The 26710-nt window shown below is 51.8% G+C and overlaps 3 protein-coding genes across 4 annotated transcripts; 2 read left to right on the forward strand and 1 right to left on the reverse strand.

Moving 5' to 3' along the window:
- Positions 1-1840: 1840 nt before the first annotated feature.
- On the forward strand, positions 1841-7095 carry TMPRSS5 (transmembrane serine protease 5). Of its 2 annotated transcripts, XM_037409644.1 has the most exons (14): positions 1841-2027; positions 2164-2290; positions 2516-2623; positions 2942-3064; positions 3530-3665; positions 3988-4101; positions 4307-4350; positions 4501-4663; positions 4772-4950; positions 5324-5422; positions 5712-5854; positions 6217-6369; positions 6534-6591; positions 6980-7095. In XM_037409644.1, the coding sequence occupies exons 1-13, from the start codon at positions 2025-2027 to the stop codon at positions 6540-6542; spliced, it is 1401 nt and encodes a 466-aa protein (XP_037265541.1). In that variant the 5' UTR covers positions 1841-2024; the 3' UTR covers positions 6543-6591; positions 6980-7095. The 2 variants fall into 2 exon arrangements, with proteins under 2 accessions (XP_037265541.1, XP_037265540.1); XM_037409643.1 differs by having other exon boundaries at positions 4501-4950.
- Positions 6674-20350, reverse strand: ZW10 (zw10 kinetochore protein). Its single transcript, XM_037409642.1, has 16 exons — positions 20216-20350; positions 19869-20003; positions 18932-19033; positions 18676-18753; positions 18391-18550; positions 17538-17687; positions 16673-16864; positions 15856-16019; positions 14877-15059; positions 14138-14376; positions 13065-13136; positions 12161-12330; positions 11395-11525; positions 10766-10897; positions 9613-9815; positions 6674-8621 (listed from the first exon to the last, which is right to left on the reverse strand). The coding sequence occupies exons 1-16, from the start codon at positions 20330-20332 to the stop codon at positions 8501-8503; spliced, it is 2349 nt and encodes a 782-aa protein (XP_037265539.1). The 5' UTR covers positions 20333-20350; the 3' UTR covers positions 6674-8500.
- A 120-nt stretch (positions 20351-20470) lies between these two features.
- CD3D (CD3d molecule) lies at positions 20471-24564 on the forward strand. Its single transcript, XM_037409655.1, has 6 exons — positions 20471-20536; positions 21190-21493; positions 22578-22790; positions 23276-23407; positions 23822-23865; positions 24241-24564. The coding sequence occupies exons 2-6, from the start codon at positions 21421-21423 to the stop codon at positions 24301-24303; spliced, it is 525 nt and encodes a 174-aa protein (XP_037265552.1). The 5' UTR covers positions 20471-20536; positions 21190-21420; the 3' UTR covers positions 24304-24564.
- The last annotated feature ends 2146 nt before the right edge of the window (positions 24565-26710 follow it).

A 26710-nucleotide genomic window follows, 5' to 3' on the forward strand; every position in this document is an offset into this window, starting at 1 on the left:
TCATAAAACACTCATGGGAGTTTCCTTAAGTAAATAGCATTTAAAATTCATTGGTATTTTGAGCAACAAGCCATCAGCTGTATCTTTGGGGGACGGAGAAGTATGTAAATAAGAAAAGTCTGTCTTTCATGAGACAGCTATTTAAGTCTGCTTCAGTTGCCTTTTGGTTTTGAGACATGCTGGAATCAATACTCAGCCTCACCTCTCCCAAAGGGGAAGTTAGGCTTCTAACTCAGCGGGAGAAGCCCATCCTAGTATTTCTGGGTAGGATAAGGCCATCCTAGTGTTTCTGGGTGGGATACAGGCAGCCAGAGAAAGCACCAGCAGAGCTCCTGAGCTGCTGGTGCAGCCAGGGCCGTGCGATGCACTGGGAACCTGGGGCTCTTCGCAGGGACTAGGGATGCTGCTGCAGTAAAGGCATCTCTGCTGGTGGTGACAAGCTCTGACTGTGCAGCTCGCTGCCTGCATCTAATTTCCGTAATGATGTTTGAGCTTGTATCTGGGCATTGGGAATTTGACAACTTTTACAAACTTGGCCACGAGTCTGGAGTGTTTCTGTCTGGTGGTGTGACAGGGGCTGCAAGCCGGCTGTGGTCAGGATGGTTTCTAGTGCCAAGCAGGCGAGAGGCAGGTTTTATGCACAAAATGAGCTGTGTGTTCCCCTGCCCTGTGCCCGCAGCTGCCGGTGCTGCTCTGGGGTCAGCTCTGCCTCCAGCTGAACGGGTCAGTGGGAAGGAGCCTGGGGATCGCGCTCTGCTGGGGCATCTGCACCCACCTCTGCTGTGGGCTGTAACTGGGGTCTCCCAGAGGTTTGGTGTGGTTTGCCCCTCGCTTTCCTGGGCAGTGCAGTGAAGGTGATCCTGGTGGTGTCCCCACTCAGCTCCCTGCCCAGTGCAGCGTGCCAGCTTGGGACTGGTAACACTCACCCACCCCGGGTGTGATGCTGCGGCGGAGCATCTGCTGGGTCAGAGAAAAAAGAGCAGATGCAACAGCACAAGCAATTTCTGTTCCACCTCCGCCACGAGAGCTCTGCGTTGACAAGAAAAGCATCTCGCACCCCAACACGGGCCAGCTGGTACCCAAACCGCAGGCGAGAAAGCCTCCCCTTCCCACAGGCTGCCAGCCAGGCATCTTCCAGCAACAAGAAATTACATCGAAAGTCAGAAGCCAAACGCAGAGCTGCTGTTTGACCTTCATTGCTCTTTGTGTCCTACAGCCAAAAGACCACAGGGAAAATCCAGCACCCAGGGCAGTGGGGCTGTGTCTGCACAGTTACCCCCTAACCAGATCCCTAGTGCAGCCTGCAGGCAGGAAAGTCATCTTCCATGCATCACAGCTGGCAGGCACTTGGCGTGAGATGTGAGGGTGATGAGGAGCAGCTGCAGGCTCTTTTCTGATCTGTTCCAGTTTAGGATGTTTTCTTCCCCAAGGTCTTGTCTCCCCAGACGTAACACGGGGTGGTTGGTCGGTTGGTCAGCAGCCCTCCTGCTGCCCATGCCGAGGTCTGTCCGTGCCTCGGAGCCCACCGCTGGCAGGGCTGGCCGCCAGCCCGCAGCCCCCCTGCTCGCACCCCCAGCCTGGGGCTGCTGCTGCTGCTCTGCGGCAGGGCTTGGTGTGTCTCCTACGGCCGAGCAAAATAATGGGAGGGGGAAGGGAGGGGGGCCCAGCAGGTGGAAGATGGGTTCGAGAGCCGAGGCAACTCCGCAGCTGCTGATCTCGCTTGGCGCTGTACCAGGGAGGGAGAGGAGCGTTCCCCTTGGGGGTCCCCAGCCCGAGCAGCGGGCGATGGGGGGCAGGCGGGGGCTGCTGAGCCATCACCCCCCACCTGCTGCGAGGGTCCTGTCGGCGGGAGGGCTGGGGGTCCCTGAAACAAGGAGTCCCTTCAGCACGGCCCCGGGCACGGTGCGCGTGCACGGCATGGTGCCGGGAGCGTGCGAAGGGAAACTCGAGCTGGTTTGCTGAAGCCCCGTGTGCTCAGCTCCCGCGGAGCAGCCAGACCAGCAGCTGCCCTGCTCCTCGCCGTCATGGTGAGATGTGTGTCCCCGCCTCGCTGCCCCCGCTGCAGCGGGCAGCCTGGGCAGCAGTGGCATCACTTGAAACCTGTCCCCTGCCACGGGACCTGACCTCTGCTGCTGATCTGCTCCCCGGGACTCCTCTCCCTAGAGCCCAGCCTTTGGTAAGCAGTTTCCTGATAACCCGCCTGGCGCTGAGGATGCCATGCAAAGCCGCAAGAGCTGGACAGCAGAGCCAAGGAGGGAAGCAAGGAGAACATGGGCCTCCCCGGGACACGGTGGGTGAGCCATTCATGGGCTTTGGGAACAGGGGGGCCCTCCAAGTCTTGATTTCCCACAGAATCCGTGCCCTTAGCTCACCTCCTCCTGGCATTGCAGGGAGAGGACCAGATGAGTCCTAGCAATAGGTGTATAAGGATCCAGGAGCTTCACCAGGGGCTTGCCAGTGCTGTGAGAGACCAGCAAGGCTGTGTTAATCCCCTCTCTTTCTCTGTTTCTTAAAGATTCTGCTAATGCATGTCTCAAACCTCTCTGCACCGTCAAGAGGCTGTTCCTGCTGCTCGGGGTCACCGGGCTGCTGGCGGGGACAGCAGCGGGGGCATGGCTCCTAGGTCAGTGGCTCCTCCGGGACAGCCTGCCGCTGCCGGCAGAGCCCAGCCGCCAAACCGGCAAGCGAGTTTGGGGTGCTGCCGGCAGAGGTGGTGGTGGAGCTCCTTGGTCACTGAACTGCAGCTTGGGATGGGGGAACATGGCTTCTGCGGGCTCTGCTGCTGGTCACTGTGGCCCCAGCAGCGAGCTGCAGCTTCACCCAGTGAGGGGCCCGTCGCCTCCGCCAGTGGGCAGCTCAGGATCGTTCCTAATGTTGTGCATCTTTGGATGCTGCCCAGGCTGTGTGAGCCCACCTCCCCTCCCTTCTCTCTTTGCTGAAGTGAAACACCTGAGGAAGCCTCAGCGAGACCAGGGCTTCACCTTGCTGCAGGAGCCAGACGCGATGCCAGCGTGCAGTGATGGTGAAGAGGAAGACCCCGTGGTCCGTGGGGCTCCCAGTAGAGGTTTCCGTCTTTGCTTGCTGCCAGAGGGTGGGGAGAGGGGAGCAGTGTGCAGGCCAGTGCCTGCCAAGCCTGCCAAAAGATGCTGTTCAATAATGAATACCTCCTGCTGATCCACTAGCTTCTTTCAGCTGTGTTTTGCAATTGTTTCGCTTTAAGTCCTGCTGCATCCCCCAGCGTTACGGCTTTGTCACATGGCGTGATCCTACAGCAAAGGCAACGCTTGCAGGACTCCTTTGCATGTGATCAGTCACTCAGCAGAGCTGCCATGCAGGTGCTGGGAATATGCTTACGGGTTTATGTATCATTTATAACTGCTTCAGATGGCTCCTTCTGGGGTTTTTAGCTGGTTTGGTTTTGGGTTTTTTTTTTTCGCTTGAGATTTCCATGACCATCCACTGCGCTGACGCTGCACAAAGCGCTGCAAGGATGGGAGCTTGCTGGTTGTCTTTAATGGAATGGCTTTAGTGTCTTTCAGGATAAATGTGGCCAACTCCTTGCTGGAAGCACAGATGGAAGGCCACCCCGGCTGGCTCCTGGTGTGCCATGAGCACTGGAGTCTCTCCCTGGGCACCCTGCTCTGCCGGCAGCTCGGGTATCTCAGGTGGGCACGGTGGAAGCAGCCGCTTGGACCCCTACTCGCCCCTTTCTGAGGGAGTTCATTTGGCAAAGGCAGGTGCTTCGAGGCTGGGAGGTTTGTGGGGACAGCAGTCCCAGCTCCCTGGTGGATGCAGGGTGGAAAGTGGGGCTCGGGCTGGCATGCGGACCTGCGAGAAGAGCTGCAGGAGACCCATCCTGCCAAGGAGGTTCATTCCTGGCTACCAGAGCGGCCGGGCTGTGGACTGCTGTTCCCAGGGCAGGGTTACTTTCCTGATGCCCTAGCAGGTCCTCAGCCCCTTGCTGAGAGTTTACTGTTGCTTCTGCAGGATGACCCATCAGAAAGGAGTGAACCTGACAGATGTCAAGGTGAACAACACTCAGGAGTTTGTTCAGGTGAGACCCCACCAGGAAGGCAGCCTGGAAGACATGTGGCAGGTCAGGTAAGGGCAGCTCTGGAGGAAGCAGAGTTCGCTGGGGGGGGCTGAGACAGGGATGGTTTTGTCTGGCTGTAAGAGCATAGAAGCCCAGCCTGGTTTTGTGTGGTAAGCAGCTCCGCTGGGGGCTGCCGCAGCCGCCCTGGAGCTCCTTGGTGCCCCAGGGATTTTAGTTCATGTGTATTCTGACCAGAGGCTTATTCCTGCACAGGAGCAGCTGTCAATCAGGTCGAATTGCGGCTCTGAAATGCTCAGGTGAGGGCCTCCATCCTCCCCTGTGTCCCCATGATCTCTGCCTGGATCTAGCGGCTTCTTTGCTCCCTTTCCACCCCCTTCCCTCACCCTCCAGCCCGAGGGTCTGAGACCTGGAGCTTCACCTAACGGTGCTGCCCGGCTGCCTTGCAGAGTGTGGGCTGCGCCGCGGGGCTGCGCGGGTGGTGGGGGGCGCAGACGTGCCCCCAGGGCGCTGGCCCTGGCAGGTCAGCGTGTACCATGGCTCCCAGCACCACTGCGGAGGCTCCGTGCTGGCACACGAGTGGATTGTCACAGCAGCTCACTGCGTGCACAGGTACTGCCGGGCTCCCATGCCCAGCCTCCGACGTGCTGCGGCTCTGTGCTTAGCCCGGTGCTGGTGCTTGTTGCCCTGCGGTAAGAGGCGTGCTGTCCTTGTGCTCAGTTACAGGCGGCTTCAGGCCTCTGCCTGGCTGGTTTTCGCAGGCGTTATCACCCACGGCTCCATCAAGCAGGAGGCTGGGGTATCGGTAAAGAAAATAATTTATCACCCGCTTTATAACGACAACAGCCTTGACTATGACATTGCTCTGCTGAAGCTCCAGGTCCCCCTGAATTTCTCAGGTAAGATGCTGCCGTGGTGCTGTTGTGTCCTTCTCCCACCTGTGGAGTTGTCTGTCTTATCCCATAATCCAGAGGTGGCCAAACCCCGTCTCTCCTGAACCTGCCATTTGAGAGCAGCTCCCACGGGCCGTCCAGCCGCCCTGGCAGGCAGCGCACGCAGCAGTGCGGGGCTTTGAGCTATGCCAGGGCTGTGAAGGACCGGCAAGGCGGCTGTGCGAGCTGAAGTCCCAGAGCGCTGGCCCGAGAGCCTTTCCCTTCAGCACGGCCAGGCTGGGTGGCTCTGCAGGCCGGTAGCGCCGCAGCCCTTCCCTGGCTGCTCGTGCTCGACACCGCACGAAGCCATCCCGGCGCTTACCTGTCACCGCCTCAGCAGATGCCGTCCGTGCCGTGTGTCTGCCGCCCGCCCAGCAGGACCTCTTCCAGGGCACGCAGTGCTGGGTGTCCGGCTGGGGCTATACCAGACCAGACCAAGGTAAGCGCCCGTCTTGCCCCTGCCGCTCCCCTTTCCCCTTGCTCCCCACTGGCCCTGTCCAGCCCCTTCCATGCCGCGTGTGATCTTGCAAACCCCCCTCCTGCTTCATCCCACCTCTGCTCCAGCAGCTCCACAACCCGCACCCACACCTCCCATGTGGTTATATTTAATCCCATCAGGTAATTCCATTTCCCTCCGTCTTCTGACTACCCCAGCTAGTGCCCTGCTCTTCCCCTCTCGCTCCCTGCACAACTTGTTTCCCTCTTGGCTTCTCTTTCTCCCTCTCCAGCACAGGTTACCGAGACACTGAAGGAAGCACTCGTTCCCTTGATCGGTACCAAGCGGTGCAACAGCTCGTGCATGTACGCCGGCGAGCTCACTGCCAGGATGCTGTGTGCCGGCTACCTGCACGGGAAAATCGACGCGTGCCAGGTAACGGGAGGGAGCGTGTGGCACGTGGGCTGTGCACAGCAGGTGTGGAAAGGACCGATACGTCCCTGGTTTGCTCCAGCAAATGCCGGGTTTTGTGGCAATACCTCGCAGTAGGATCCGTGTCGGGTAGTGCTGGGCCCATTGCATCCTACGCTGCAACACGGAGCCCGCAGTGCCCCGGTGCACAGATGTCAGGCTGAGATGTAGCTCTTTCTAAAGGAACACAGAAACCTTGCAGAGGCACGCCCCGTGGGTACCCACAGTTCAGCTTCTTGTCCAGACCAAAGCCACGCGGGAGAAGCCCACCTGCCCTGCACCCCCGCGGGCTGCGCTGCTTCACTAGCTCTTGCTCTGCCCTGCAGGGTGACAGCGGGGGGCCCCTGGTCTGCCAGGATGAAGCCGCCTGGCGCTTAGTAGGCATCGTGAGCTGGGGGCAGGGCTGCGCGGAGCCCAACCACCCTGGGGTTTATACCAATGTGGCCCAGCTCCTGCCTTGGATTCATCACGTCACTGAGGTAAGTAGTGCAAGCAAAGGCGTGAGCCCAGCCACGCGTCGCGCAGACAAATCCCAGCACTAGCATCCTTCACTACCCTACGCTCGCCCTTGATGCATGAACCTCTGGGAGAACCTTTCACGGTACTGATTCCTTTCTTTATTTTGTTTCTCCTTTTGGATTAGATCTACTAGAAATAAGGCAAGGAGACTTCACAGTGCAACGCTTTGCCCCTTCCACCTAGTAAGTGGCAAACGGTCCAGGACTAATTCATACCATGTTACTACAAACCTAAGAGAATCCCCAGAGAACATTAGAAAAGATGCTCAGTATAAATAGTTTATTAAAGAAAATAGCAAATTACATTTCTGTGAACGATCCACAGGGGAAAAGTGTCTTTCAAAATATGTGTTTTGGATTGCTATGTGTAAAGGGGCAGGGGATCCCACGAGATGCAAGTGTGGCAGGAGCACCCTCAGCCTTCAAATAAATTACTTGGAGGGGAAGAAAAGAAAAAACTGGAGTTTTAACTGGCAGTCAGATTTTGCTTCAGTATCTCCTTTCCTTGCTGCGTTCCCATGTGCTGGACTCAGTCTAACTGCGTGACGGTGCCTGCCCCCCCCCCCGCCAGGTAAAGGCAGAAGCCAAAGGGTTCCTCACCCCCTGCCACGGCTGCGCTCGGCTGACCCAGCAGGCAGAACGGCTGTTCCATTCCGCAGTGACTTAGGGGCAACGTGAAAGCCGGCTGCGATTCAGGCCCTGCACGAACACTCGCACGCGTGAACAGAAGTCAGACAAAAGTGCACACAAAAAGGGTACAACAGTAGGTAACAGATTAAAACATTACGCTCTGATCGAAACTTTTGTAAACAGGTTGTAAGCACTATGTGGTAGGAAATGCTTTGTTCCACATGTGAAGCAACCAGCCCGTCTCGGCCTCTGGGCTACATTTTAATGAATGCTTTTGGTGAGTTTTTCAATTAAAAGACATCTATGTTTCTCAAAGTCTCAAACATAGCCTTTTGTAACTTAAAAGATGCTGCTATGACTGCACACTTCATTCCCTTTTTATATTCACATATATTTCTCTTATTATTCTTAAAGGACAGAAAATTTACTACCAGAAAGACAACAGATCCCAGACCTACCTAGTTCACACAAACCAAAAAGGTAAAGGAAGGAGCTGAACTGGCTTTTACAGTTGGTAAAGCGAGACTGAAAAATTCTAAGTCAGTTTTAAGGTATTTTCCATGAAAAATAAAGCCGTGAGTTTTGCCACTTGCGCAAAACCTCGTGACACAATAAAACAGTTCACTCAGAACAGGATCTCCTCTCCCCCTCCTCCCTCAACCAAATTTTCCTTCTCTTGAGGCCTGCTCTTCAGGGAAACCTGAGGTGGGAAAGAGCAGATTTGGCACTTCAGCATTCCTAGAAGGATATCAAAAGGTATCCAAGTCTGTGGGTTTCACATGTAATTTGCAGGGACAGAAGAGGTAACGCACAAAGGGGCTATGTGCCCCCTGCTGTAAAACTGCATAGATAAGGTTCACTACTGAGAAAGAAAAACCCTCTACGAGACCCTTAAGCAAGCAAGCTTGAGATGTTACACAGTGCCTTGCATGAGAGGCCCAGCCAACAGCAGTGCCTGTTCTCACCAAAGGATGCTGGATACAAGAGTCGATTTATTTCCCTACGCTGGGCTTAACCAGGAGATGAAATCCTAGGGAACGGAAATGAACAAACATCACAAGAAGTGTCTCTCTTTCACCAGGGCTGTATACCCACCAGCTCACGGAGGAAAACTTGGATCTGGACAGAACACTGCTGGGGAGCATGGCAGGAGACTGAATTTTGGAGCCCAAATTCCATTTGCCTAGCAGCTGGAGCAGGAGCAGTTAGTGTCCATGTGTTGACGAAGTACCCACCTTTGATTTTTCTGGTCCCAGACTCACAGAGCCATCCTCTTTGCCCTACAAACACTGAGCTAGGAAATGCTTCTTATCCCTCAGTCAAGCCTCCACGAAGCACTTGCCTAATGCTAAACCTTCTTTATAACAGTACAAATAGTAAGGGTCAAATCCGAGAAGTATTTGAAAGACGCAGTTTGCTCTTGCTTTATCAGAAGATGCAACGTGTAGGAGTAAACACAGAGTTACTTAATTTTGGCCAGCGCTGCTGCTCTCCTTTCCGTGTTCTGGAACAAGGCTCGGATCAGACTCTTCACTTCAGCTGCTGAGAATGCAGCTGCGAGAGGCCCCTTCCCATCTGCCCACCTACAGGGGAGAGAAAGATGTTTATTTAACCAAACAGCACAGAAATGTCATGTTAAAAATAAACCTTCTGAGCACTCGTTAACAGTAGTAAGTCTGTAGGCAAAACAATTCCAGTTAGCAGCCTATTAGCTGTGTGCCAGTTGAGCCCAGAACTGTTTAGCTAGGGGTACAAAGCAACAGGCTGTGATTTTTGCACTCACTACAAACTCTATTTTCCTTCTCCAAAATAAGCCTTGTCTGCAAAATTCCCACTCACCTCCTGAACAACGGGGGTGGGGAAGTGGTTTATGCATGGGTGGAAGTAGAGCTGGGAACCTCTGGTGTCTAACACGGTTCCAACAGCAGCAACGAGCAGGGCACAGACAAGGAACTGCCCTCCCTAAGCGCTTTCTCCACGGCTGGTGCCTTTCCAGCTCAGCCTGCTGAGGACCGTGTGTGTTCTTGCCATTCAGACGCATGTGTGAGGCAGCTGTGAACAGGGAATGTCTAGCTTCTGACAGCTCATGGCAGCTAAAGTAAGAGAGGTAATTATGCAAATCCTCATGTATAATTCAGATGAATACCCCTTGCAAGTTAAAGGAAGCATCTAAAAAGCAGAGGTCAATCACGTGGAACGACTGCAGCAGCAAGGCACAGCAAACATCAAAGGCAGCAGGCAAAATGCCAGACTGCTTACCGGGAAATACTTCTGAATGTAAGAGAAGCCAAGGGGGACGCACAATCACTGTGGTCAGCTCTCCCATGGCACTTGTATTTTTATCATTGCCTTGTCCTTCCCAGGAAGCAGCTGAATGTATGAACAACCTTGAACCGGGCTATAAACACACAGCCAAGAAACAGCCCCGGGAGCAGTTATCTGATCCTTTGTTACGGTGACTGCCTTTCATCTGAACAGAGTCCCCCGAGTGCAGTGCCCTGCTGATGTCAGACCACGTCCCAGCTGCCTGTTACTGGGGTGAAGAACTGAAAAGAAAGAAAGGAAGACACCTACTGATCTACTATTTCTTGGAGGTTGGCTTGCAAGATGATCATCAGTTCTTTGAATGTCATCCATTTCTGCACATAGATTGGAACCTCCTCTTGGTATTTCTTATTCTTGTCGTTCTCAGGTAGTGGGGTGAAAACTTGGGGTCCTTCCTCCACCATGGTCCTACAGAGGGAGTATAACCTATCTGCATCTTCTGCAGAGATATCCTAGAATTGAACCAATGTTAACAGGGGAGCGGTTAGATATGTTTTTGGAGTGCCAGGCAGCAAGTGAAATGGAAAAAAGGTGGCTGTGTGCGTGAAGAAGAAAGCAATGGTTTAGATCACTTTTAACATCCTCAAGCTAACACAACTTATAGGGGTTTAGTGCAATAGCAAGCATTTTACTGCAAAGTAGAGGTGTTACGATGAAGGTCTGAATGGTTTACAAGGAAATGGCTCAGGCACCACCAGGCCAATGATGAAAGCCAAGCTTTTTGGCAGGCATAGCCTAGGGAAGTGTCCTGTAAACCAGCTGTTACAGGAAAAAGAGGACTTATTGGACTAATGCACAGCGGGAAGGCTCTTCGGATTGTAGACTACAACTAGAACAGATGCACTCACGTATTTCTATCATTTGCCGTGAAAACATATTTTAATTAAGAGATGTAACAGGACAGTTGTACTTGACCCAAGGTAACCTGACAATCACTCAAACTGGGAGTCAAACAGAGCTTTAAACAGATAAGAATTTCAGTTTGAAATGTCACAGGTATTTCAGCACCTGGTGCCTAGATAGGGTGGAGAGGTTCACTAGAGATGCACAGATTGAAAATGTGTCAGGAAAGATGGAGATTGAGACAACCAGTTAACTTCTGAACAAAGAAAAAGATACTGATTCATATAAATGTTTATAGTAGGAGTAACACACCTAAACCCAAATGAAGGTGAAATCACAGCCACTTCCCTGACTCTCCCCATGACTACAGAGTCATGGAATTGCTGGAAGAGCAATAATATGGTCTTAACCAGATGGGAGTTACTGGCATCTCAAATGTTTCTCGTAGACAGGGCAACAATTACCATTTCTGTGAAAGGTAACTGTTCCCCTGAAACCCAGTCTTGGAAAGAACTTCTAGAGCTCACAAATGCCTGGCATGTCCATCTCATGCAGTTACCTCCAGGGCAGCAATCCTAGTGACAATCTCTGTGAGAGCGGTGTTCAGTAAAGTCCCCATGGCCTTGCAGTACACGTTCACTGGAAGGACATCTTGCCAGACTTTCCCCAGTCTTTTCAACTGATGCAGTACCTGGAAGATGACAGCTATGCATTATCTACATCTTATCAAAAAGAACATTAAGAGAGGCACCAAATGATAAGGTGACTACACATGGTCAGAAACTCGCTTGAAAAAGCAAAAGGCAATAAAGTACCTTGCTATCACATAGAGCAGGAATTCCTGGGGGAAAACACAACGTTTTCAGTTTGCATTAAGGCTTATCAAAAGTGTGATAGACCCTTTCTCTGAAAAATGAAAAATGTTATAAATGTACTGTAAACAAAAGTTCAAAATTAGGAAGTTTTTCATTTCAACTTGCAGCAAGAGGAACTGAACTCAGCATGCTTCCATTTTACCAGAAGACACAGCACAGGGACAAAAAATAATCAGGCCAGAAAACTGTGGTTTTAAGAAGTTCCACTCTGCTGAAACAGTGCCCAGTTCTCGGGACTGTGACTACATACCATACCTTCCCAAGGACAATGTCCAAAGACAATGGGATATCTGGCACCGATTGCCTTGCTTACCTGCCTTATTGCTTTGTTTGCTGCACAGTAATTTTCCTCATCATCCATATTAGAAAAATTCCTGGCACTTGACAGCCTCTCCAGGATCTCTCCTCTCTGCACTCGCATCTGGGCCAGAAAACACTCCATCCCTTTAGGAACAAAAACAAGCAGAGAGAAGTAATTAAGCAATTACGAAACCAATTTAGAGACTGTAAGTGCCAAATAATGAACTTGCTATAATATTTATTTTTAAAGGAATTTCCAGTCTCTAAACAGTCTCATAGAGTGAATTTAACCAGGCCCAGTCACATATTCAGTAAGCTCTTGCACAGCTTGCATTGCTACGACACTTGAAAAAAAACAGCTGAGTGGCAGAATTAACTATGGATGACAGGCTCCTATTAGGCTCACACAAATTTATCTCAGAATTTGATTCCATAGCTTATTAGCTAAAGAAAATACCACAGGTCTGAGCAGCAGATCCCAAAATATCTGAGTGTCACCACATCTCACTGGGTAACGAACTGTTTTTGGACCTATGTGCTAGACAAGAAGAGTCGGGTTTCAGAAAGTCAAGCTCTAAACAGCTATATTGCCTAGAGTTGTAATGCTCTGTCACACTTGGCAGTCTAGAAAATGCCCTGGCTACTTGTTTAGAACTCTTCAATAACAATCCACTGCTCCAGCCAGTGGCCACACTTACATTACACCATTCAGCAACAAATGCCAGGATCAGTTACCACGTCATCCATCGACATATTTCAGTACTAAAAGGTAAAATTACCAAGTCTCCTAAAACCAGGTACCAGGTCAACAAAAGTAGCTGGTCCGTTGCACAGGATGTTAGTCAGGCGGTAACGGAACTGGTGTCCCAGGGTGAGCAAGTGGTGCGCAATATACATGCAGTTGTTGTGGTGAATGGCTGCCAGCTGGGGTAATTTCTGAAGGTTCTCCCTATCCCAGGAAGGAGGAAGAGAAAAGGAAGAACTGCATTTATTTAGACTCGGCTCTGCTAAATAAAACTGTCACGCCCACCCTAGAGAAAGTCACTGTTTCAGAACAGATGTGGCAAGTAACTAACCGTGCGCAATGCCTGATAAAGATATCAGTTGGAATAAAAATATTTAACCTCCTGTTGCATCCACACAAGAACTTACAGGGAAGGAGTTTCACAGCTAGTGAAACGGCACTTTGACATTTGAACCATGTGTAATGTCCACATTATTTCTAGCAATGGACTTTCAAACAGGAAAATACTTTGTTATAGCAAAGTTACGATGAGGAAAAGAGAAGTCCTTCTCAGCAATACCCCAGTGTTTTCTGACAGAACTGTATTCTTCCAGTCTTCATTGCTGCTCTTTTTCACATGAAAAACATCATGAAAAACCTGTACATGAGACCTCAGGTCAAAGCTGCATGGCTGGATTCAAACGCAGCATTGTAAGAACTGCACCTATCTCCTCAGTCATAAGACTGCCAACCCAGAAACTCTCAAGCACCTATTTTGCAGCAGGTACGACTTCATAATAGACTAAGAGTACTAGCTTTTTGCTGCTGCAGAGAGCCCTTTAGTAGTCTCTGGCTGTGGTAGACAAACTGGGGAGAAGTGGAGCTGTGCCAGTAACATTTTTCTCTCTCCAAAACAGGCCCTAGGTTACACACACACACACACACACACACACACTTACTTGTGGTACGTTGGCACTACATCATAGAACAGCTGGAATATATTCCGTACAGAGTAGAAGAGCTGTATACAGCTACAAGAAAAATAAGACTCACGTTAGTTTGTCAGTGGAATTAACATCTTGGTCACAAGAGTCCCTCAACCTTTTCCAAAACAAGGTTTTACTAGTAGCGAAGCACTGGCAGTGAAGTAGCGGCACAAAGAGTAGATTGTTCAGAATCAATTACAGCGATGTCAACAAAGGCAACATTCTGGAAAAATTCAAAAATGCTGTGATGACCTTGTAAGTTCAGTGTGGAAAAGACAAGTTTCAGACCACATGTCAGAAGTGAGATACATGAAACCCCAGGAACAAAGGGGACAGTGTCCCTTCCCCACCAGGTGTGCATAAATAGTCAGCCCTCTCTGCCACGGTACACTGAAGGGCATTCAGTACCTAGGCAGCTCTCCTTCTTCAGAGTTGCGGTCTCCAGTTTTTAAAGCAGACTGTATGCAGTACCTCAAAACACTTAATTGTTTTTCCTCTGAAGAGCCCTGCCAGATGCAGAGCTGGAGTTCTTTGCTTTCACCCAGCACAAAGAAAGCAAGAGCTTCTCTCCGAATGGGTGCTATCACTTATCATTTGGTTTGAAAAAAAAAGAGATGGTTTTGGTTTTTCTAAAGAACTGACAGCAAGAGTACAATAAAACATTGAAGTGAACACTGCAGTAGCATCTCTCCCAACTAGAAGACTGAAGCCATGAACTACACTGTGCCCACTAGGGAGTTTACCATGTTTTCCCTGCTTTAATGGCTAAAATACAATAAAGTGTACCTGAATATTCCCTGACAATGTCAGTCTGAAAGGCTGCTTAACCCAAGTATTCCAGGGAACATAGTGCGCAGCTGTTCCTGCTGTACCAGTCTACCATACGAACTCCAGCCGAAACAGCGAGTAACTTGAATGACTAATTCTAATTTTTAAGCATCTTCTGTTCTTTTAAAGTTCTTTTCGTCTATTAACAGATGCTTGGTGCTGCCAAAGGCAGTAAGTATCTGACACCCAAGAGTTACCCGCTGGTATATAATTCCTACCACTGATCTGTGCTGACTGTAGCCTCCAACAGCGTCTGATAAGCCAGCTCCATCAGCTTCTCCACTGATGAACTGATGCGGCACGTAGGCAGAGAAAATGTGTACGGGCTCAATTTAGTCTCATTCTCCAAATTCACCATGTTGTTATGCAGAAGTTCAGAAGGTTTTTGCATTTTTAAGTGATCTCCTGCCCCAGGATCAGGAAGCCTCGGTAGGGCTACACAGGAATCGGGTGTGATCTAAGGGAAAACAAGAGAAAGGTATAATGTAATTTAGAGCACATAGAAAGGAAACTGCACAAGACTACAAAACATTGAACGATGGAGGTTATTTAAGACTCAAGATAAACACAAGGCTGCAGAAGTCCCCTAAGGCTGCTGGAAGTCTCCTGGCAGCACAACAGCCAGATTGACACAGCAGACCACAAAATAGCCTATATGGTGTTGCATGCATAGAAGCAACTCTGTAAGTAATCCTCTGATTTTTCTTACGCTTATGACACTAGCTGGAACAGCCCATGCAAGCAAACGTCAAGTATTTTAAGAAACATCTTGTTAGTGAAACAACCTTCTTGAGCACTATTAAAAAAGGTTTTGAAACTGTTGGTTGCCAAGATACCCAAATAATTGAGAGTATTCAGCGCTCCACAAAAAACCAAAGGACTCGACTGTTGTAAACAAGCCTTCTTCAACAGCTAAGCTGGTCTCCACATAGAAAAACAGTGTATCACAACAGTCACCTTTACAGTATTGTGTATTTCTGAGGTCATCAGATTTCTGGCTGCCACAATCACATCCTGGCACTTCTTGTTAGCAAAGTGGGAATTGACATTACGGGCATATTTCAGTAAATCAGTCATGTCGCCTTTCAAAAACTGCATGTTCTTCAAGGCTTTTTCAAATTCCTCTGTGGATTTAATCACCTGAAAAGCGCAGACACATATACCACATTAACACAGTTTGTAAAATCAAATAATAAAACAAAAGTTGGGTATAAATTCTTCCACTCAGCTGAAATGAAAGGATGAAACTAGGTTTTACAGGGCACTAACAATCCAACAGCTTTTCAGCAATCTTGGAAAAATCTGGCTCAGCTAGCATCCATGACCACACAATAACACAGTGTTTGAACTGCAGGTCTGTTCCCCCTGACAACCTAGTACAAAACTAGTGCTGGCAACCTAGTACAAAAACCAGAGGAGCAAGACGATCAAATTTCATTATGCTGGGCTACCTAGGGCAAAAAGACTGGGAGGTTTATCCCACGACTGCTTCTGTTTGAAACAGCCCCCTCTTCAGGAAAAGGAGCCCTTGGCATTCTTCACTAGCAATAAGTCCTCCTTTATGTACGTAGTTTAAAAATATAATTATGTGGCCTATGCAAGAAAACCCTACGATCATTAGCAACAAATACAAACAGAGCAATCAGTCCTCAGGAAGCCAGCTGAGCAAGCAGCGCTGTCACATCATCATCTTCGGCCTCTCACAGAGGCTCAGAAAAGTGCCTCACACCGCACGCCCTGAAAGTCTCCAGGTCTTGGCTAAATTTGGCACTGACTTCCACAGATCAGACACCTAGCACACTTTTACATGACAGGAAGCACAAGCCACAACTTAACAGAGAAATACACAAATCCAGATCAGCAAAACATAGCTTTTTGTTCAAGCTGGCCACCTGGCATTTCCACCACATGGATCTGAAAGATTTTTGAGACCTACCTCTATATACTGCTCTAGTTTGCTGCTGTTGGTTGGGATTGAATTCACCAGACAGTTCTTAATGAGGCAGTCTGACAATTCTTCCCATATCATATCACCTAGCAGTTCTGCAAGCGTGACTCTGCAATCCTTTTTATCTTCCGCAGGATCCTCAAGAGGTATATCTGAATTCAAGAGTACACAAATGGATTTTAATACATTAAATTTAATACTGGACCAGACCCTTCACCAGTTCACTCAGTCCTTCCTATCAGAACAGAATTTACCAGCTGTTCCATAAGGACATATCCTTCTTCTTCAGGCCATGTGCTGGGCCTGTGGAATTGCCCACCCAACCAAAAGACAACTGAATGTCTGCATAAATGAGACCTTTTTCCCAGCATGTTTACTTCATGAAATGCTAGCAAAGCCTAGGCCAGGTTGTAGCCAATAGATGACCCTGCAGGTGACCAGCCTGACCGAGGGAATTCCCTGGATTGCATCAAGACTTCAGCCTTTTAGACCTGCTGCATGCAAGGATCTTCAATGCAGTGAGTGGCTCGTAAGAAAAAACATTTACCAAAAAATTAATTCCTTGATCCCTTTGACACAAAGTACTGTCCTCCTTCATTTTCCCAGCTCTGCGAATGCTGGGTCCAGTTTCACAAGGTGCCAAGCTGTCCAAGAGCACAGCATAGCAAGTTAACATTAAAAGCTGCTTAGACCTTACACATAATTCAGTACTGCTTAATCACTAGATATTCTACAAAGCTTCCACTCCAATTACATGAACAAAGTACCAATCTCAGTCTAATTCCAAAAGGGAGAAACTACCTACTTAGCAGATACTTGTGGAGAACTTCAAAAATAAGCTTGATCTTGTCAAAAACCTCCATAGGAGAGGAATGACCCAAGTTAGGCTCCTTGGACATAAAACGCAGGATGAACACGTCTGACTGTTCCTCTGTGAATGGCTGAAGAGATGGGTATAGAATCAGCGGCTTGAGGATGTATTTCAGCAACAACTGGCCTGAGAAATGAAAAAAATATGTTTTCCAACAGCAGGAGGCAGGCAGTTTGCTCTAGTGAGGCCCAACCATCACTATTCTGGATGTAGTTTCTTTCCATGAAGTGGGAGAAACACTCTCTTGATTAGCTCTGTCAGGGAACAGCTAACGGGGTAAAACACTGGGTTGAGTTTCCACTAAAGACTATTTTACTCACGTAAAACACATACTGAGGCCTAACAAAGAGCAGTATATTTAATGTAAAGTGAAAACCAACTTAAACAACTGGAAGCATGAAATCCTGTCCTAGTACCTGCCATGCTTACCAATTTATTTTAACAACACATGAGAACGCTGAAGCCCAGAGGCTGCCTGTAAACAACAGTCTTACTCCTGGTAGATGAGGAGGCTGTAACTGGAAAAACCCTTTCAACACTAGGCCATGAAACCACGTAGCCACAGATCAAAACTACACCAGAGTAAATTGACAAGAAAGGATAAATAATAGGATAAATAATTTCCTACTGATAAGAATCAGAGCATTTACTTCATGCTTAGTGGGAAACACAAGCTAAGACAGAAATAAGTCTTCCAGTGTACAGCTGAAGTGAACTGGATCTTGATACACATCTTACAAAATCTCATCCACTTCGGCTTACTATATCTACGTTTATCTCAACCTACAGTCTGTCTTACCAAAAATCTTCAGCTTGGTGTGCAGTTCTCCTAGGACAGCAAATGCCTGCAGCACAGAAGCAACAGGTGGGCCAGCAATCTCCTCCTCTTTTGATGGCACTGTGTGTAAGTGCAGTTCTGAATGCATCGCTGACTCCAGGCTGCTGCCCTCTAAAGAGAAAGAAGAACCATCTCTCTGACAGAGCGCAGGCTGAGATACAGCAGATCTGAGAAACCACTGCATTCCCCAGGAGGCAGCTAAAGCAATATGCTACCTCTTCCCATTTCCACAGTTCTTGTAAAGCAGCATCAGAAGAGGGTACAGAGTTCCCTGTGTGACAGTGCAGGACAACAGAATGAGAATCACTCTCTCCTAAGAGCCAGAATTCTCATTTCAGTCACCCTTCAATTGAATGACATTGGTGACTATCGCTTTCATTCCCCTCTTCTCCTCATTTCAAGTCAAAGTGAAAGGAAAAGATATTTTTTTTTCCAAGGGAAAAGTTTGGGTTTCAATGAAGACAGCAACTTACAGACTTGAGCAGTTCTTACAATTAGCTGTTCTGATCTCTGCTTCCACATTGTCTATGAAATATGACAGATGAGGCAGATGAACCTTGAAAACTCTGTTTAAAATCTATCGACTACATTGCATTGCTTTTGGTAGCACCTAAATACACCAGGAGTGGAGCCATATCCAAAGAACACTGGCACAGATCACTCCCACTGATGAGGTTATGCAAATGGCAGGAAGAGCTCCTTAAAACAACCTCAGTTCAACAGTATTACCGCATTTCCTATCTTGTAGTTGCTTGAAATCAGGCATTTCAAACAGTAAAGCACAAACAGTGAAACAAACTAGAACTGTGAGTACCTTTTGAATGAGGAAGCTTCCATACAGCCAATTTCTGCCATTCTTCTCCTAGATGATAGAGCATGTTCTGTGTCTGCACTGTGAGCTCTGTGCCTAATGCCTTCAGGATCTTCAGCTCAAAGCCCTTGCGGGATTCCAGCATTTTCAGGATGCTTCGTGCCTGATGGTGAAGAACAAACACAAAAAATGGGTAACTGTTGCCCGTGCTTAAGGAAAAGCATCTTGTGACATTTGTTGAAAGTATGTATGAACGATACTGTCATATGCTTAAGAAGTCATTATTACCTTTTCCAGTTGCTGAGCTGCTGCAACATACTTCTTTTCCAGCAATGCAGCATTGTACTCTTTAATAGCTGTATCAAACTGCAACAAATAGATTCATATGTCACTGTACATCTGCTACTAGATTTTTTAGACAATTTTTTAAACACGGCTAGAGACAGGAGCTCAAAAGAGAAGCCCAGAATAATGCCACAGACTGCAGAGCAGAGGATGACTACTGCCTAATGATCTTAAGGCACTCCCCCACCTCCCTCCTCACCTCCTGCAGCTTTTTCAGAATGCTCAGAACCAGCGTATCTCGCTCCAACTGCTGCTTCAACTCAGTAAATTCGGCAACAGCGACATTTAGATCTCGCTGAACCTAAAATAACAAAACTTCTCAGTTCACTTACAGCAAGCAAATGTTCTCCGACACACTTCCTCTTACAAGTGATAAAAACATGTAAAGTACTTCTGTTACTAGAATAACTTTGTGAGGCGGAAAAAGGTTCTATCCATTTTATTCATTGCTAGGAAGATCCTTAAAAAAGAAAGAAGCTGATAAGTGTTTCCAATGCTTCTAACAAATTACATGTTTTTTAAAGGCAGTGCAAGGAAATTCAGCCTCAGAAGGCAGTCAAAAGGACTTCAGTGCTCCTTTAACACAGCCATTTAAACTGCAAGAATGCTTAAACTGAGCCAAAAGTTAATTCTCAATTAACACTGCTATAGAATGCCCAATGTTGGAAAAAGAATCAAAGGAGCAAAAAACAGAGTGTGGGTCTGCAGCAGCTGCTCACATTCTCCTTAAAGACGTCAGTGAACATGCACAGGTGTGATTTAGGCTCCCACTCTGCCCCAGATCACGGTGGGATCAACACTCAGCCAGCCGATTACCATGCCACGCCTCACGGCAGCGCGCAAGGCTGCTCCTTCTCCCCTTCTGAAGGCAAGACGCGTGACACAATTTTGCAGCTGTACAACAGCGAGCAAGAGCAAACCACGGCCAATCCCTTAATGACAGCTCCTCACTCACCCCACCTCTGCAGCGTGTGTCACCTAAGAGCGCTTTTTAGGGGTGATATCATCCAGAGTTCTTAGGCAGGAGCCCTCCTCCCCCCATCCCCTCGCACCACGCGGACATGGCAGGGGGTACAGCTGTGGGGTGGCAGTGCCGCAGGATCGAGGGGAGCCCCCAGGGAAGCCCCCGCCGGCACCTCGTTCTCAATCCTGGCCTTCAGCAGGTCGATGTTGGCCGACAGCCCGTCCACCTGCGCCACCAAGTCCTCGGCGCTCTCCAAGCTGGGCAGGAACTCGTTGTACTTCTTGTTAATCATGTTGCAGACTTCTCCCTGAGGAAGAGGGAGCGTTGGGACACCGGCACCCGGGGGGGGGTGCTTCCCCAGCTGCGCTACGGGCTCTCCCAGGCCCGGGGGCCGCCCGAGCGCCCAGCGGAGAGAGGCCGAGAGCGGCTCCGCTCAGGCCGGGCCTGAGGTAACCACGGGCCGGGCGCCCCCCGAGCTCCGCCCGTGCCCTCCAGCCCCGCTCCCGGCCCCGGACCTGCCTTCAGCTCCTCCACGCGGCGGGACAGACGCCCGATGCGGCTGCCCAGGTCCTCCTTCTCCAGGCGGCCCGAGTGGGTCAGCACGGCCGCCACCAGCGAGCCCGCGGGTACCGCCATGGCCGCGCTGCCGCCCGCCGCCGCGCAGCACCACGGGACGGCGCCGGCGCCAGGGCCGCTACGGCGTCCGCAGAGCGACACACTTCCTCGGGGGGGAGGGGCGCGGAGCGGCTCCGGGGGACCCGGGGGTGCCGGGGCTGCGGGGGCACCGAGGCTGTGGGGGGACACGTGGGTGCTGGGGCTCCTGCTCCTGGGGATGCACTCGTAGGTGATGGGGGACCCGTGGGTGCTGGGGCTGCGGGGGCACCTGTGGGTGCTGGGACTCCGGGGGGACCCGTGGGTGCTGGGGCTCCGGGGGGACCCGTGGGTGCTGGGGCTGCGGGGGCACCTGTGGGTGCTGGGGCTCCGGGGGGACCCGTGGGTGCTGGGGCTCCCACTCCTGGGGACGCACTCGTAGGTGATGGGGGATCCATGGGTGCTGGGGCTCGCGATCCTGTGCGGGGACCTATGGGTTCTGGGGCTCCCTGGCTGTGGGGGGACCCACGGGGGCTGGGGCTCTGTGCCTCTGGGGGTGCTTGTGGGTGCTGGGGTTCTGTGGCTGCAGGGGAACCCGTGGGTGCCAGGGCTCCGTAGCTGGAGGGGGGGTCCCATGGGTGCCAGGGCTGCGTGGCTTGTGGGGGACCCATACGTGCTGGGGCTCCACGGCTCTGGGTGCTGGGGCTCTGTGGCTGCGGGGGCACCCGTGGGTGCTGGGGCTTTGTGGCTTATGGGTACCCGTGGGTGCTGGGTCTCTGTAGCTGCAGGGGCACCCATGGGTGCTGGAGCTTTATGGCTCTGGGGTGCTTGTGGGTGCTGGGTCTCTGTGGGTGCTGGGGTGCTGTGGGGCTCCCCAGCTGCTGCAGGCTCTGTGTCTGCAGGGGGCTCCCTGGCTGCTGAGGAACCCACCACCTCAAGCCCAGCTGTCTTCCCCTGCCCTTCTGTGGGTGTCGTGGCTGGGGCGAGGAGGCAGGCCCAGGGCGCCTCCGACACCCTCGGGTGCTGGGGGGGGGCGGCTCCAGCCCCGGCATCCGGCACCTGGGGCGCCCGGCGGTGAGGAGCGCACTCCATCCTCTCCCTGGGCAGGGTGCCCAGCCGCCACCACCTGCGCCATGCGGAGGGGAAGGGCCCTGGGTGCCTGGGTGCTCGTTGCCAGCCTGGCCGTGGTGAGCTGGGGGGTCCGAGGTAAGTCCCTGGGTGCCAGACACCCTAACGGGGCTGGGGCCGTGTGGCACGTGGTGCCCCCCCGGCGTGGCGCGCCCACAGGACCCCGCACAGATGGCGAGGCTGCGGCTGGTCCCGCACACGTCACCATGGGCCGTGGGGACTGTCACCCTTAGTGCTTACCCCGGGGGCTCGCAGGGTGGCCGGGAAGCAGGTCCCGCCGCTCGCTGGGGTTCACCGTCATGGCGCCTCGGTGAGCGGTTCGTAAACATCGATGGGGAGAAGGGAGTGAATCGGTGCAGCCGTTCCTGGGGACGAGGTGGTGCTGAGGGGTTTGCCTGCCCTAGACCACTGCGGTGACAGCCTGGAGCTTGTGCGTGGCGCCGTGGCTGTCTGTGGCGGCTCAGACCTGCAATGACGGGCCATGGCAAGTCGGGCTTGGTGGAACCGTGGTGTCAGACCGAAGCAGCCGTGGGCTTTGTGCCAAACATGCAAGGAGAGGTTGCGTTCTGTGCTCTGCTCCGCCGCTCACAAACGAGACGGCAAATCTACTCTCCATTTGCAGACTGAAGTCTTTGGGCCAAGGAGGGAATTCAGTGTGGTTTTTTGGCAAGCTTTCCACCAAAGTTGTTTTTTACTAGGGGGTAAAAACCCAAATGGGGTTTTGTCTCCCCATTTGGGCTCAGCTCCTGTCCCCGCTCATGAAAACATTTCACTTTCTATTGAACTGTCTCTCGTTGCAGTTGCACTTTAATACCAATGCAATCCTGTGCGGGATGCGGCTCACGCACATACAGCCTGCATGGGGTTCGGGTGGACGCCTGGTTCCAGTTAGTTTTCACTGTAAGGGAATCTGGATCTCTAAACTACCCAGAGCCGCGTTAATGTAACCACCAGCCGAACACTTATCTGCGTTTCCGCTGGGTAGTCTGTTTTTTTCCAGAGTTTTTTTGTTTGCAGCGTCCTTTCCACTGCTCGGGGGACGGCCCAGTGTGATGCTCTCTGCACTAGCCGTCTCCGTGAATGAGATCTCTTGAGTTCTGTACCACCATGGGGTTTGAGAACACAGCTGTGAAGCTCTGCTCTCCTCTTCTTTTTTTTGCAGGACAGAAAGTAAAGGTGAAAGAAGCCAGTGGGAAGGTGTTCCTGCACTGTGAAACAAGCAGCCGAGGTCCAATCATCTGGCTGAAAAATGGGGATATGATAGCAAACGCAACCCAGCTGGATTTGGGTACAGCGTATGACGATCCCAGAGGCACTTATGCATGTGAAATAGAAAATGGAAAGACAAGTCCCCCCTTCCAGGTGCACTATCGAAGTAAGTGTTGCAAACCTAGTTTCTAGAGCCAGAACTGCTCACCCAAGCAAATTTTTGAGGGAACTACTGATCTCCCAGGGTTTGAGGGTGGCTCCATCAGTTTGTGGCGGTCCTGCCAGCTCCTGTGCCAGGTTGCCTTTGGGAACAGCCAAGCTGCACCTTCCCCAGCTTCTGGTGTCCCCATGAGAGCTCTGTAGTGCTGTAACCGGCACGCCTGCTGCCTCGCCACTAGCCGCTCGCTGGCCCTGCTGTGGCCTGCCCTCAGCGCTGGGACACGTGGCAGCTCGCGCCGCTGCCTTGGGTCACGTAGCAAGCCAGATTTAATCCCTGGTCTCTCTTGCCCTGGGACTGGGAGCCTGCCTGGACTGGTGGAGCTGGCTGAGCACTTTGGGCTCGGGCTGGACCTGGCAGCAGGGTGGAGGTGGCCACGGGGCAGGGTCCTGGTCGTGGCCCCGCTTTGAGTGTGTGTCTGTTCGGGCTTCCAGTGTGCCAGAACTGCATCGAAGTGGATGCTCCCACCATCTCGGGGATCGTGGTCGCAGATGTGGTTGCCACCATCTTCCTGGCAGTTGCCGTGTATTGCATCACTGGCCAGGACAAGGGACGCATGTCACGAGGTGAGCGGAGAACCCCGCTGGCTGCCCACAGGTGGGGACGGGAAGTGCCTGGGCATCTCCAGGAGCTGCCTGGTACCCAGGGACTTTCCATCACTGCCCACAGAGCCCAGTCACTGCAAGCTGCAGGCAGCACCTGGCATGTCTGGGGTAGGAATCCACGTGAGCGCTCCGCATACCCTTCCTGCCCCTAGCTTGGCTTCCCAGTAGAAGCCAGTGCATGCACAAGGTTAACCAAAACATCATCCCAGGGACAGCAGCTGGTGACACAGGGACATCGGAGGCCTTGCAGGGGCTTTCCGCCCAGCCTCCAAGAGGAAGTAAAAGCACAGGGCTGAAAGTAGCTGGCTGCTTGGATTTGGTTGCAATTGTTCACCCCACTGCCCTGATCCTTGACCACCTTCTTTCTTTGTTTAGCTTCTGACAGGCAGAACCTGATTGCCAACGAGCAGCTTTACCAGGTGAGCATGGATGCACGTGTGTGTTTGTGTGTGTGCATCAGCACCTCGGTGTGGTGTGGGGCTGCATGGTGGGACCGGTGGGACCATGATGGCACCACGGCTAGGGGGTACTCAATGCCTTGAGGCACTGAGCTGTGTTGGAGGTTGCTCTATGTGGGGGCATTCGCTGCTGCCTGCCCCTGAGTGACCCATAGGACGGGTCACGCTCACCCACCCCCTGCCTCTGACCCTCTGGAGCTGTTAATCTCTGCATGTGGGGAGGGAGAGTTTGCCAAAAGCTTGTCCAAGAGAGGGCTGGGCCAGCTTTCCCTGTACCCTCCCTCCCAGGGCTGGACAGACACGGCTGTAGTTCATCTCACCTTTTTTTCCTCCTAGCCCCTGGGCGAGCGGGATGATGAACAGTACAGCCAGCTGGCACCTGCTAAGGCCCGAAAGTGAAGTGGGAAGATGCTGGGGCTTGGAACTCCTTCACACCAGGAGTGATTTTACAGTAAAGCCACCGGCAGCGCCCCAGGGCACTGGTACCCTGCCCTGCGCCTGCCTTCGTAAGCTCCCTGCTAGCAGAAGGCAGTGCGGGATTTTGCCTAGAGAGCCCTCCGGCTCATCGCCAGGGTGGGCTGCTCGTAGCGCTCCGCTCTTTGCATGGCCTCTTGCACTTCTCTGTATTCCTCTCATTAAAGACAAACCTGTCCCATAGCCTCCCTGCTCCATGGTTGTGTTGAGGCTGGGGAAGCCGTGCAGTCGCTGGGGGTGGCGCGTGCTGGATGCAGCGTGCCCGCAGAGCCGTATGGCTCCTGCCTGTCCCCGTAGGACACTGCTGTGCCAGTGCAGGCAGGTGCCCATGCCTGTGCCACCTCTGCATGTCAGGATCAACATGGCATCCGAGTCCGTTGCTGGAGGTGAGGATGGGGGACCTTGTGAAGCTAGCAGAGGCTTTGTGTCATTTAACTCCTTTTCCAGAATGTGGAGCAGGAGCACCAGGAGCGCAGCGACACTCAGCAGGGTCTGCGTCACCCCTGCAAAGTGCCTGCATGCCTCAGAGCTGGGGGGCTGGCAGGAAGGGCATTTCTGCTGTGCGTGCAGGGGTTGGCATCTAATTGCAGTCTCCAAACCGCAAGGAGTTGCCAGGTCCCGGGCACCCGGCCAGGCTGCAGGGTGCCTCGGTGCTTAGGGGGGTGAAGCGTGAGCACAGCAGCAAGCTGCGCTGGCTCCCCAGAAAGGCTCACGGGGGGCTGGGCTCAAAGAGGAAATGGAAACAGCAGAGAGGATGAAAACTGCAGCAGAGATCATGCAAAACACGTGGCAGCAGGGTTGGCCAGGCAGCGAAGGCCAGAGGCAGCCCACACCCCCTGCACCCCCGATGTTCCTGGGGGGCTCTGCCACCCTCCTCTGCCTCTGCAGCCCACCGGAGAGCAACTCACCTTTGTGGCCAGGCATTGGCAACCCCTCTTTCAGGCTCACTAGCCAGTGCACGCAATTTCAGAGTCTTTCCCAGCTCAACCACCTTGTCAGACACTGAGCAGCACGGGGGTCTCCCTGCTCCTCCTGGCAAGGTCGCCGCTCCCCTGCTCGGAGCAGAAACAGCTCATGTGGCCCAAAACAGGAGGCAGGTAACAGAGGGGATCAGATAGCAGCTCGAAACCTCAGAAACCAGGTCACCCTCCGTGTGCCGGTTGTACACAACTGTAAGTTGTGTTTTTCCTGCTTTCTAAAAATCCAGGTGACAGGCTTTAGAGAGTACCAGGCTGTGAATTGCCTTGTGGCTCAGTAGTATAAATTAAGCACCAAAAGAGTTAACACTTGATAAAAACTGACCACAAATCTTTGACACATCTGACACAGCAAACACCATGCAGGCTGTGCAAAGCTGCGGGTGCACCCCATGTGCTTTTACGGGAACCGGTGTGTGACCAGCCTTGCGGACAGCGAACAAGCAAAGGGCCTGTTCTCCTACGATCTCGGCTCTTTACGCAACAACGTTTTGCTCTTCGCAGCAGCAGAATAATGTCTTGGTGTTTTTTCTGCCCTAGCTTGCTCCAGTGAAGGGTGAGCCTGCTATTGCTGTCGCAGGTAGAATATGCCAATACCCACCTTCGCTCTGTAAAGCCATCTAGGTAGGACCTTATAAAAAAAGTGACCAGCAAACTGCCTAGTTGGTGGGCTTTCACCACCATCAGCTCTCAAAGGTGGCTTGCCACACCCCAAGAGCAGGAGAAACCGGGGGCAGTGAGTAGGTATGCTCTGCACCGATCAAAGAGCCAGCAGAGGCAACTTTTACAACTCCTCTACTCTGAGAGGCTCCTCAGCACCTCACCCTTGGGAGGACAAAGAAAACATTTCTGTAACACAGCTAAGCACAGAGGCAAGGAAGTGTTGTCGCTGGATGGGTGCTGATCCCACCGAGATAAGGAGAGCATGGGATGGCACAAGCTGGAGCAAGCACGCAGCACTGTAAATGATGTCCAAAGCACCAGGGTGCAGCTTGAAGCAAAATTTAGACCTTGTACACCCGGAGTGGTCCGAGTGTCTCACAGCCCATTCGTGGCAATGGGCCGTACGGCTGGGCTAAGCAAGCATCCCCGGTGCAGTGATGTTTTGCAGAAGCTGAGAACGTGGCCCAGAGTGGTTTTAGAGCTGCCAGGGGTTAGTGGTCTTTTTATCTTGCAATCTCCTTGCTGCCAGGGGTTAGTGGTCTTTTTATCTTGCAATCTCCCTCCTAGACGTTTAGCGCCTTGTATGGCGAACCCAGCTGTGCTCCCTTTAAAACCACATCCTGCACGGTAAGTACAGCACTCTGAAGCATGAAACTTGCTGGGTGTTTATCTCCCCATTCTGAAATTCAAGG

The sequence above is a fragment of the Falco rusticolus genome, chromosome 16 (genome assembly GCF_015220075.1).
Source record: "Falco rusticolus isolate bFalRus1 chromosome 16, bFalRus1.pri, whole genome shotgun sequence".
In the NCBI taxonomy this organism is placed as follows: Eukaryota; Metazoa; Chordata; class Aves; order Falconiformes; family Falconidae; genus Falco; species Falco rusticolus.

What these genes read in the sequence shown, in the direction of transcription:
- TMPRSS5 (XM_037409643.1), top strand. An exon ending in CCGTGGGGCTCCCAGTAGAG is followed by an intron (nt 3,065 to 3,529) that starts GTTTCCGTCTTT and finishes GAATGGCTTTAG; the next exon opens with TGTCTTTCAGGATAAATGTG. An exon ending in GGAAAATCGACGCGTGCCAG is followed by an intron (nt 5,855 to 6,216) that starts GTAACGGGAGGG and finishes TCTGCCCTGCAG; the next exon opens with GGTGACAGCGGGGGGCCCCT.
- ZW10 (XM_037409642.1), bottom strand. Translation starts at nt 20,332, where the DNA reads ATGGCGGTACCCGCGGGCTCGCTGGTGGCGGCCGTGCTGACCCACTCG. An exon ending in TCTCCACAAGTATCTGCTAA is followed by an intron (nt 16,020 to 16,672) that starts GTAGGTAGTTTC and finishes TCTTGAATTCAG; the next exon opens with ATATACCTCTTGAGGATCCT. An exon ending in GTAGTGCCAACGTACCACAA is followed by an intron (nt 12,331 to 13,064) that starts GTAAGTGTGTGT and finishes TTCCTGGGATAG; the next exon opens with GGAGAACCTTCAGAAATTAC.
- CD3D (XM_037409655.1), top strand. Translation starts at nt 21,421, where the DNA reads ATGCGGAGGGGAAGGGCCCTGGGTGCCTGGGTGCTCGTTGCCAGCCTG. An exon ending in GGTGAGCTGGGGGGTCCGAG is followed by an intron (nt 21,494 to 22,577) that starts GTAAGTCCCTGG and finishes TTTTTTTTGCAG; the next exon opens with GACAGAAAGTAAAGGTGAAA. An exon ending in CTTCCAGGTGCACTATCGAA is followed by an intron (nt 22,791 to 23,275) that starts GTAAGTGTTGCA and finishes TCGGGCTTCCAG; the next exon opens with TGTGCCAGAACTGCATCGAA.